The sequence below is a fragment of the Vanellus vanellus genome, assembly GCF_965231255.1.
Source record: "Vanellus vanellus genome assembly, chromosome: 2".
Classification (NCBI taxonomy): domain Eukaryota; kingdom Metazoa; phylum Chordata; class Aves; order Charadriiformes; family Charadriidae; genus Vanellus; species Vanellus vanellus.
The window spans coordinates 131,318,676-131,330,840 of NC_138906.1; the positions used below are offsets into that span (position 1 = coordinate 131,318,676).

The window sequence follows — 12,165 nt, forward strand, 5'->3', positions numbered from 1 at the left end:
CTGTGGCTGCTCAGGGCCCAAATTTTGGCCCCAGGGAAGAGCCTATTTTCCAATTTGTAGCTGGACAAGTCTCCAAACATAGGTCGCACTACTCTGTCTATGCATAACTTAGGCACAGTAAAACACTGTTAAGAAGTAGTTTGAGATACCACGCTTGCCCTTGAAGCCCTCTTCTTCTTTTGCCTTTTTGGAGAAACAGACAAACACAAGAAATGGTCAAAATAAACACACAAACATGTTACTATGAAAACAGTGCGACAAACAGAAGGTAATTTTTGAGATGACAGAATCATTTCAAACAGGCTCATATATTTTCCCCCTGAAGAATATACTTTTTTTTGGCTCAAAAGACAAAATAGATAATTTAGGCTTGATCCAGAGCTTATTAAAATCAACAGAACCTCCCTCTGACTTTAAATGACTGCAGGAAAAAATCACAGATTTTAATTTCTTTGCATTGCACCAAAAAAAAAAAAAAAGAAGAGAAGCAAAGCATTCATCCTCAGTACATAAAACTGAAGTCAGAAATGTGTTGCCAGTAAGACATTCTTGCAAATCATCCCCCACCACCTCACACAGCTTCCATCACATCTCCCAACTAAGGGCTACGATACTCAAGACCATGAAGGGAACAGAATAAATAAAAAGTTAGAATAATAATTCTAAAAATTCTTTCACCTTCTAGAATTAAGCTCCCCCTTTCTTACTATTATGCTTCTATGAGCAGATGCAGAGATGCCTCCAGATGGTGGGTGTATGGGACCTCCCAATTTAACCCCTGTGACAGAGGGCTGCTGAGCCCGTTTCCCATATAAATGGTCTGGATTCAGCTTGATGTCACCCTCCCTGTAAATCCTACTCAACTCATGGCCAAGTGTATGGGGAGTTGTTGGAACCTCTTGTAAGGATATTGGGCTATTAACTTGGCCAAACTCTTGTCACCTCACCTCACTAGTCACAACTCAGGCAGGACAAATTGAGGTTGCGTGTCCCCACATCTGATATCTACCTCCAGCCCAAGGGCTTTTCTCCTTAGCAACGAAGAGGAAGGAGGTAAAAGCAGAGAGGGAAAAGCAAATGTTTCCAAAAATACAAAGCTGAGTGATGAAACAGAGCAAACATGGAGATTAGTAGAAGGCATATAGGCAGCCGCTCACTTTCTGAAGGACCTTAGCTTGTAACGAAAGTCAATATCAACGTCTGGCAGGAGGATACCAAGGCCCATACGACTGTTATCAAGTCTGACAGCTTTGTTTTCCACTAGTTCTACATCGAAATGAGCCAATAGTAAGAAGAGAAACATCTTCATCTCGTTCATTGCGAGGAACCTCCCTGGACACATGCTGATCCCAGAGCCAAAGGGCATTAGGAAATACTTCAGTTTTCTTCCTCCCTTGTAGAACGTGGTTTTCTTCTTGCCATTCTCTATGTATCGATCGAACTTATACTCCTGAAAATAAAAGAGAGAGGGAGCGTGATATCTAACAAGGCAGCTACATGAGTTGCTTTGTTTGCACAACGGTAACGCTCCTGAAACCCAGAAAATAAGATGAAGAGGAAGACAAGGAGCTGACAGCTTCTCCTTTTTAGTTGGTACCCTCAAGTTTCATTAACTCACATTATCTTCCCTGCAAAGAATGCTCCTTAAATCCACTTACTTAGCTTAGCTCTTTTACATCAAGCTCCTTCAACTCCCACGTCTCATCCACTGAGTGTCTGGCCTATATTGATTGTAATTAGATTTTGACCGCTTTGTAGCAGGGACAATGAACCTTAGTGGAAGGACAATTTTCTTGTAAAGCATCATACGCGCTCAGTGTGGTACATACATCATGAATAAGGATAATCTGCCAAATTCTGCAAACGCCTATGAATAAATGAATGCATTGCACTGATCTTGTTCTTGCAAGCTAGAGCAAAATCCATCCTTCTTTTGCACCCAGTGGTGCAGATTATTCGAAAACCAGACCCGATGCTTTGCAGTCAATTTTCCCTTCAGCTGGAGATGGTTGCTGCTTAATTTGCCACATCTGACCTTCAAATGGTTTGCTCCGGAAGCTGTGCGCAAAGCAGGACAACCGCCAGAGACTGACCATTACAAAGAAGGCGCTTTCAAGTTGCGCTTGTAACCTACGTTCCATAAATTGAACATCTTTCTGACTATTTGCCAGTAGCAGGATCCCCGTTTAGAGATAATTCACGTTTTTGAATGAAGGAGATCTGGCATCCTCACTCAGTCAACGGCAAATTAACCACTTACAAAATCCTCCTGCATGCTTTGAATAAAAATGACAGACACTTCTTGCTTATGGTCACTCATTAGCATTTGTCCTGCTTTGCATACATCTGCTATAGCAGCAGCCATTTGGAGCTGGCTGGGAACAAGTCAGTCAGACAGAAACCAACCTCAACTGATTAAAAAAACCCACACCACGATGAAAAACACACTGATACCGACCTACCCATTAGATTAAACGCTCTGAAAACCATGTACTGCAGGTCTTGCTGTTGAGAAAAAACAGTGGCGGGGGAGGTGGTCTATGAGAAAGGGAACAAGTACAAGGCGCACTGGAGGGGATGTAACTTTGGGTGTTGAAGAACAGGAGCTTGTTTCTCTAAATGGCAGAGGCCTGGATTTTCCACAAAGATAGACGTGATTATGCGTGTGTTTCCACTGACAAATAATTCTTTTCAGTCTCTTTGAGCACCCCAGCCGAAAAGAAGCATACCATTTTTTTTCCTCGGTAAGTTACTGTTTCATTTGAAGAAGCACTGTAAGAAATGAAAGCCCAGAATACCACTTCTTCCTTAAAAATTCACTTCCTGAAATGTAAATCCTGACAGTCTAAAAAAGCACTGCTATATGTGAACTGCAATAGCTTAAAAAAAAATCAACCAACCCAACCCAACCCAACCCAACCCAACCCAACCCAACCCAACCCAACCCAACCCAGAGCTCTTCACTTTGCTGGAATCCTTCCACAAGGTGCACTCCTGGCGTCTGGAGCAATTAGGAACTGTGCTATTGAAATCATAGACATACTGGGTGAAACCTTATGCTTTCTTTGTCATCTTAAGAGCCACCTGAGAGTTGTAATTGCTTTTAACAAAAAATGAATTGGTGTCTAAGGAATTGGGAAAGCGGAAAACAAGTGTGAGACAGGAATGGAGCCAATGACAATGACATCAAACTCAGGCTTGTGCTGCTGAAGCCCCTCAGGTTGGATAGTGTTTCCTTAAAAGCTATTTCCCTGGCTAAATAAAGACTAATTTTTGACAATAAAGGAACTTTCAGGCATGCACAAGGCCTCCTTGAAAGAGAGAGAGTGGCTGATGACAAAGAAAAGGGGATGACACAGAGCAAGAACAGGTAAAGAAGTTCCGAGTGGACGGCCCGCTAAGAGTATTATGAAAATTGAGCAAGCTCATGTGACTGATATAGGTCTCTCTCTGCCACATCTTGTATTTAGCTTTGTTTGGGAAGCCACCACGTAGGGTCTCCTGCAGGGTTTCCTGATATTTCACTCTATGGAATCTGCAGAGTTCATTTACTGAGCTCTGTAACTAGCCGAGTTAGGATTTAGGGGTTCACGTATCCACTTTATAGAAAACCGACTCATTTATTTAGGTTTTGATGAGTGGAGAAAGAGGTCAACAGTACATGCTTACACTTATACAATATGGTGCCAAAGCAGAAGATAGCTTGAACTTAAATTTATGTATCCAGGAGAAAAGCATTGCTACAAAATTATCTCGTCAAGCTGCCTGTTTTCCCAGGAAAGTTTTCCCTAAATACATGACAAGCTCAAGACTGCACCTTTCAAAAAATTCATTCTCCATCTCTATCTGATCCTCAGTAGTTATTGTTGAAAGCACACTGCATATTTTAAGAACCAAACAGAACAGTGATTTCCCCACTTTTCGAGAGGGCCCATGTGCTGAAATCAATGTACTGCAATGTGTGGATTGCTCATTCACTATCAAAAAGATAAAATATATGAACTAAAGCTGTACTGTGAAAGCTGAGCAGAGCTGATACTAAGCAGATATATTCAAGCAATGGAAATATGGTAATATATTCCGGCAATTATTGGATAAGGGAGGGGATCAGTTTCCACACTGATGCTTTTGGTCTAGGACTTAAACAAACAGATGGACTTCTGACAAATCAATAATGTTCTCCAAAATAAAGTGTTAAGAATAAAATGAGAAAAAGCTTATTTGTTAGTTGTTACTTTTTAGGATAGCAATATTAATCAACTATTTGCCAATATATGGATGTTACTTTTTAAGGATAGAAATATCAATCAACTGTTTGCCAATATATGGACTATTTTTTAAAACCCTAATTTTCTCAGTGGGCTTTGTCTTCAGTTTTGGGTGGGGACAGCCAGCTCCTGGACGTTATTTCCATTTTCACGGCTCCAGTGTTCGTTCCAGTGACTACACCTTACTCCTGGTAACTCCGACACACTCCACGCCTCCTCTCACTGAGGCTGGTGGAGCTCCCGCATAGCAAGATGCTGTCCCTCACCAACAAGGCACTTGAATCTCATCTTTCCTCTGCAACCTCATATCCTTAAATTCCTGAAAGGGAGAGTCTCAAGGAGCAATGCCTCTGACACGGGTTGTCTATAAACATGTAAAAAGGTCCAGTTCCCTTCTTCTTTGGCTCAAATGCCAAGGATGGAAATCAGCGTGGCTGGGAGACAGCCATTTGCTTAGGAAAACGTGGATGAAGAATGGATCAGGTACGAGCTCTTGCCTCTCAGACAAAGGAGGCATTTACCAGCCTCAGCCTGCACCCTCGCTCTTCCTCCATGGCACTCTGGGCTGGGAACAGCAATTCGGGGGAGCAACCTAGCCAGGACAAGGACTATTCAATTTGCATGCAGGTGGTGAACTTCTGAAGCCGTATTAAGGCTGAGGCAGGATGGATTAATTTCGAGTCTTTGATATTCATTAACTCGAGCGTCAGAGAAAAATACAAGGAGATGACACAATTACCCTCCGAGCTTCACTGCAGAGCAACAGCTTTACAGTCTCAAGTTCACAACACTCTACTAATTGATCGAGAAAGGGGGAATCCCTATGAAGGGAGGTGAAAAAGCATAAGGCTCAAGTAAGACACTGCTATTATAGGGCTTCAGAGAGTCAATGACGCTTTGGGGGCACTTAGCTAAATGGCCCACATTATTTGCTATTTAAACCACCTTCTATTATTCAGCCCTCCTTGGGTATCAAATGATCCACTGTCAAACAAAACCCACATTTAGCCTAAAGTTTATGGTAGTCAATGTGCAATTGTCAATTCCTTTGAAAGCAGTCGCAGTCGGTCTCATCACCATATTTCTCTCTTCAGGCCATGAATCCTTTGACCTATAGGGCTCTAGAAAATACATCTGCAAGTAGGAAGATTTGTTCCACAAGAAGGAACAGCAGTAAAAAAAAAAAACAACAAACCAACCAGAACTCAGATCACAAAAGGCCTGGCTGCTGCCATGCGCCTGGAGTAGGAAGAGTAGCACCAGCTGAATGTTTACCTTAGGATCTTCATAGACCTCAGGGTCCATGTGCAAAATCTGCGGGTAAAGGGCTATCCAGTCTCCTTTCCTCAAGCCGACTTCTTGATTCCCTTCAAGCTTGAGAACAAAATCCTCCTGGCTGATGCGAATGTTCATGGAGGACGAGCACATTCGTAAACTCTCGTTTAAGGCACTCTCTGCGATTAAACAAAAGCGGGGGGGGGAGGGGAGGAAGAGTCAGAAATATGGAAGATGATTGGGAGTTATACAGGGCTACAGCTGCTGAATCTCGACAGGTTTAGTAGGGCAGGCTAAAGGGAAAAAAAAAGGGAAAAAAATCCCACAAACCAAACATAAAGCAGAGACCAGGAGGAGGCAATAAACAACCCCGCAGGGCTGGGGCGGGGAGCCACGACACTGAACCTCCCGATGTGATTCTCACTGATGGTGCTGAGAAATCCTGTCGACTGTAGGCAGCACCGATTTTGGGGTGGAAAGTCATTATTCAGGCATCACGTTGAAAGCAACGCCATCAAAAGACACAAACGCTTTGCGCATTTACATATACTTCAGAGGTTACAAGCAAATACCAGCGGAAGCATCCACGGAGCTCTCCAGCTTGCCTTTCAAAAGCTGTTGGATGTAATGGCAGGACTATACGTTAGAAAAAATCGTTTCGCTTGTTAATTCCATAGTCATTCTGAGGATTTTTAAATTTATTTATTTTGTTTTCAATGCGCTACGCCGCCAAATGATAGTGTCTGTTATGGTCAGAGTGAATGAAAGCAATTCATTATTTGCCTGGTAATTTTAAGAGAGAAAGACACTTTTAATTGGCCAAGAGAAAACAAAACATAGTCCTTTCAGGCTTAGGGAAAGCAAGATTTCTGTCTCCACCATCACATCCTGGAAGGCTCCAGAAGCTGAATGTCCTTGCTTTCCCAGTGGCCTTCACCTTTTGCTCCTAGCACGACAGATTTTATGGCTAATTTCCGGCAATTTATCCTGGCAGTTTGAGGAGGAATTCCTTTGGGAATAATATGCATAATTTGCATAAATCATTCTGATAGCATGTATATCAGCATGTAGCTCCTGTCTAGGGCTGCATCTCTCACTTTGTAATCAAAACTGACTATTTTTCCACCAGTGTGTATGGGCGCTGTTATATGTGACTTGATTCCTTCTAATCATCAGTGTGAAAAATAGCCTAAAATAGGGTTTCATTTGCACATAATAATCCATTTGTGTCTGCATTTATGTTCTCTGATATCAAATAAGCCTTCTCTAAGTGTTCACCAAGGCACTGTAACTGCTGCACCCAAAAGGTTGGTTTATTAGAGGCAGTAGCTACCCAGTGTAGATGACTGAAAAAAAATAATAACAAACGTTCTTTCACTAAAAATTAAATCTGGTGCAGCATGCATAGCAAATAAAGTGGCCCTGGATGCTTTCTTGCAGGAGGTTTTTCCTTAAGCATGCATTTGTCTAAAGAAATGAGGCTGCGGTCAGCTTTGTGTGGCCAGCGCCGTGATTCAATGTGACGTACAGTGAGTCTGTGCATATTCTTTTGGACTGCCTTCGTTACTATAATCAGGCAGAGTCAAATCGGCTTGTTGGTGACGAAGCCAGAAAAGAACCCTGGTTCCAGAAGATGGCCTCTACTGCGGATAGCCACAAGGCACCTGACACGATAGATTTCAACTGGCAGCGCTCTGGCAACAAAACTTTACGTGGTACAAAGAAAGGGTCCAGCCTCCGCTCCCGGACTCTCTTCAACCCGCGGCAAATGAGGCTGGTAACTCCACACCAGTTCACCATTTGGAAACGGCGGCAACATACGTAGCGACACCAGAAATCAAACAAGGAAGGGGGAAGGAGGGAGAAAAAAAAAAAAACCAACACAAAAGAAAAATAATTATTGAAGCGCCACTGTGAACTAGCGGGTTTACATTCAACTGCCCAAGCGATGCGGTCACATCCTATCGGCGGACATCCGCCCAGAAAGCGCGGCAGTCCCTGCCCGCTGCCGGATCCCAAATGACAATTGGGCAGCGTATCTTATGCAGAAGTTAATCACAATAATGGAGCACAAAGTGTGGCTTAGCGGTCAGATCGTAAATGACAAATCTGTTTTACCTTCCAGTACCAGTTATGTGTGGAAGGCGAGCTTGGCTCTCGCTCTGAGCGATCATGCCGATAATCATTAGATGACAAAAGTAATGAGTCACATTATGATCAACAAAGGAGAATGGAGCTTACACGGCTTTGCAGGCTCACATTAAAAAAATAGACAGTCAGCTTTCCACAAACGCCGGAGCTATACGTTGAGAGGAATGACAACTGCACAATAAAACTGCAGCCTTTACTTGCAGTTGTCATAGTTCAGCAGACACCAGCCATCGCCGCTGACAGACCAGCTGGGTAGCTTGGGAGGCCTTCCATTCTGCACCGTGAGGTACAGTAAATTATCCAGCACGGTAGAGCAACATCTGTTTCTGTGCTTGTGCCGAACAAACAAGGCAATTTAAAGCATACCAAGGGATAACCAAGCAGCAAATGAACATGACCCTCATTTTTCCCCCCCCCCCTCCTTACACACACGAGAAGCTAAACTTCACTGCGCGAGCGCTACATAAAGAAGCCAGGCTGTTGTTTGATAAGGTGTTGTCAGAGAGATTTTACATATTTTCTAGAGAGAAAGGGGGGGGGGGGGGGAAGAGAGAAAGATATCTCTCATAGTATTGTTATTCTTAGAATCCTCCCACTTCTCTCTTCGTTTCTCTTATACTAAAGCTAGCACTCAGCTTCCAATTCATTCTAGATTTTTTTTTTTAAAACTGTTTCAATATACTTATAAATATTCAGTCTTTAAACCCTAATTTGCTATACTTAGTTCACATGCCTTCAAGCATTTGTCTTCCAATTTCCACTGAATAAATGCGTACTAATGAGAAATAGAGCAAGCTGCTGAGGCAAAGCTGGGTGACTTGAGCCTGGCCTGCCACCAGCTTGTGATAGGCAGGCAAATTGAGTTAAAATGAAAAGTCTTGTCAGCTGAAATACAACATGGTAGCCAAACAGCAAGCTGTCAATCATCCAGCCAAAACAAGGGACTGCAGGTAATAAAAGGTCATTGCGAATCATAAGTGCATTTGGCTTTCGTAGGCAAGTTAATTTTAATTAAACATGATCTCTATCTGTAAATGTTTTATAAAACTTATTGTGCATAATGGATTGTTAATTTTACACTAACACATAGCAGGTAATAGGGTACTATAATTATTAGAGTGTATTGTAGGAAAATAGCTATCGAGTATGCAAATATTTGGGGGGGGGTCATTTACCCGCAGGCATCACGGTGTGCCAACACAAATGATGATCTGAAACAAGTACATTTGCATCTTACTAAGAACTAAATGTTACTGCCCAGCCCATTCCAGGAAAATAGATTCGTTTCTCGCGATCCAACCAACAATTTTCAGGCTTAGCATTCGTGTCCGTATTAGCTGCTTTTGGGTTCCTACCCTTTTCTGTGTATGAAACATTTTTTCAAGCTGTGCTCTTTTTGCAGGAAATATCTGGGATTCAGCAATGACCTGGGGCAAGAATACTTCACCACATAAACGAATGGACCAATATTAAACAAACGAACTGACTAAACATGCCTAGCATTAAACATGCACTAAGTATATCTCTGCTTTACCCTTTGCGTTTCCATTATAACCATAAAAACTGACAGACCATTCTCATGTGTCGTTTACCATATTAGAGCTCCGCTGTGAGCCATAAGGACTAATAATGTATGTTACTCTGCGCACACAAATACACGCATTTGGCTTTCGGGAAAAGTCTGATGTAGACAAAACAAAGTATGCTGCCCCAGAAATGCCATTGGAAAAAAAAATAATCAGGGCAAAAATTTGCTAGTTTTGCTGTGGGTTGAAAGCCTTTTTTTTTTTTTTTTTAATTATAAAAAAATCACGTACCTGTCCTTTGAATTTGGAAGTAAATCAGGCCATGTTGTTCCCTAGACCCAAAGAATCTGGCCATAATAAAAACGTTGCTTCCTGAGAAAGGCTTTTTAGCAATACTTGCTTGCTCTCCATAGCATGAGGAAACCAAAAAAAGGCTCTTGTTACAGTAGGCCAAAAAGAGGACGGAGAATCAGAGCGCTTAAAACAGGAGAATGAGATGACAAGGTGATGAGCGTACAAGAATCCCACCTGGTCTGCCTTACTCAAGAGCAGGGACACGAATCCTGGTTTTCTGTGCTCTGGGCTGGCCCAGGGCGTGAGGGGGAAGAGGAAAAGCTCAGTCTCAGAGGATGGGGTCAACGCGCTGCAAGGGCAAAGGCAGTGCTGGCCCACAGCCTCCCTGCGACGGGATTTTTGGTGCGCAAGCAATGCAAATTGGGACCTTTGTCCCTCCTACACATTTATTAACAAAACATCCTTTTCCACTGAAGCATGAATTTAATTCTCTTATGGTACAGATTTTTTTTTCTATATTACTACTTTATGGGACAGTATCCAGCCCTTTATGACTTAAGTGCCAGGAGAATTGAAATCTAGCTTCTGTTCATATCACATTATGTTTAACGCGATTATAAAATTTAACAAAAGTGTTACAAGAATACTACAAAGTAGGATGTGGCACTTTCCCCTCAACACATAAATCAAACGTTACCAAGGTACTTCAACATTGCAAGGAGCAGCAGAGGAATGACACAGTTAATGTTTTAAACTGTTCATACCATTTTGCACCAGATGGTTTTAGTGAAGTACATGCTTTTATTTTCCTTATTCCTACACTTCTGGGGTGCTTTTGGTTTTCCTTTCTTTTTTTTTTTTTTCCTTGCCATTCCTATCTCTGTCTCCGAATACAAAATAAATTCTCTCTTACTCTTCTTGATGCTCAGTAACTTTCCTTTTCTATTATTTTTTGGTGGATGCTAACTTTGATGTGAAGCAGTTTTACTTGTGGTTCTTAAAAGCACATTAAATGCTTAGAATGTCATGTTATTCTTCAGAAGGGTCCTTGTCAGCCGCTATCTCCCCTACTTCAAAAGCATCCTCCATCACTTAGAGATAAACCTGCACCAAAGCAGCTGTGACTCCAGTAGAAACCACCTTGGTGGACTCACGCTATATAAGATTAAGACTAATGATCTAACAAAAAAGTAACAGGATCAAGCTTGATTTTATGTTTGTACTATGAGAAACAATTCAAGTTTGAACACAGGTTCTTGAGACGTGCCACATTGGATGGTCCTGGAGAAGGCAGCTACTACTGAGATCCAAACCAGGCTCAGAGACTGCTCTGCTCCACCACCCTGTCTTGGCACAGCTTTTTTTAAGAGTGGAACACCAGTTCAGGCCATGAGCTACCAAAACATATAGTCATGAGCTCAGTTGCAACAGGGGACCGTTTCCAGTATTTAAAGAGAGAATATTGAACCTCTGTGCTTTTGTATCCTGCAAACACTGCCTATGGAGACTCTCAGGTGCTTAAAGGTTAGGCTCCTACCCGCTACACCCTCTCTCCTCCCTTGGACTAATTTTAGCATTTATCTTGCCAGTGCCTGTTCACTAGCAAATGAAGTGAAACCGTCAGCTGATGCCCTGAAGGCCTATCCAGCTCCTGGATCAAACACCTTCTCATGGCAACTGGCAAGGGTCTCCCTCTGAAACGCGGATCTAGAACTGGAAGATCTGTATCGCACTTAGAGCTCCCTTATTTTGAGTCAAGGTACTTCCTTCAATATACGAAACGCCATCTCTACTCTGTAAAGCTTTACCTTCTTAGATTTTGTTCAGAGGCATGGCTCAAGTGACGCTCGCTTTAGAAGTCTTTTTGTTTTGTTGAAGAGAGGGAAAGAAAGAAACCGCTTGTGAAAAAAATTACATTTGCAGTTTAAATACATTATCCCACTTTAATTTCAGAAAAGGGTCTTTCTTGGCAGTACCACACAGAAGTATTTGAAATGCATTAACACTTCGGCAGATGCTCAGAATCAAACAACTTAATAGGCATCAACTTTTTTTCAAATAATTGCAAAGCTTCGATTTAGCCTTTTGCATACCTTGCATAGTTAATTACCTAGGCTTTAATGTTTACATGCAATGAGAGTATCTACAGCTATAAACTACATAATTTATAATTGATGTAAATGGGTGTTATTATGTCAATTAGGCAGCTGTGTCCTCCACCTTCTCAGTAAACAGAAATGAGTGATAAACCGAGTTTGCCGGGAGAGCCCCTCTTTTCTTCCTAACAGATAAAAATAAATTACCTAGGTAGACCAGGTTGTCCAATTGTTCTCTGGTGAGGTGGATGTTATACGTGGGCCCTCTCTTTTGACCTGTTGACTGCAGCAAATGGTCAATCTCGTCACGCACCGCTGCAAGAGCTTCTGGGTGCCGCAGAAGATAATACATGGCCCAGAATGTAGCTGGAATCGTGTTTCCCACAGAGGCCCACAGGAAGGCAAAATGATGTGCTGGGAGAAAATAAGTGAAAAGGAAGATTAATAGCGTTTATTACACTGATTAGATTTGCAGTGTGCTAATTAAAAGATGTTAGGACACAGACCCAGCCAAGGATCAGTGAATGCTAATGAGGACCAATAGGCTTCTGAAGT

The 12,165-nt window shown here is 42.2% G+C and overlaps 1 protein-coding gene across 1 annotated transcript in view; it reads right to left on the bottom strand.

Moving 5' to 3' along the window:
- Positions 1-1,153: 1,153 nt before the first annotated feature.
- CYP7B1 (cytochrome P450 family 7 subfamily B member 1) overlaps positions 1,154-12,165 on the bottom strand; it is a gene marked incomplete at both ends in the record, with an annotated part of 123,441 nt that continues 112,429 nt past the window's right edge. Inside the window, 3 exons of the mRNA XM_082499383.1 lie at positions 1,154-1,450; positions 5,544-5,722; positions 11,818-12,024. Coding sequence (XP_082355509.1) covers positions 1,154-1,450; positions 5,544-5,722; positions 11,818-12,024 — 683 coding nt within the window. The remainder of the gene's footprint in view (positions 1,451-5,543; positions 5,723-11,817; positions 12,025-12,165) is intronic.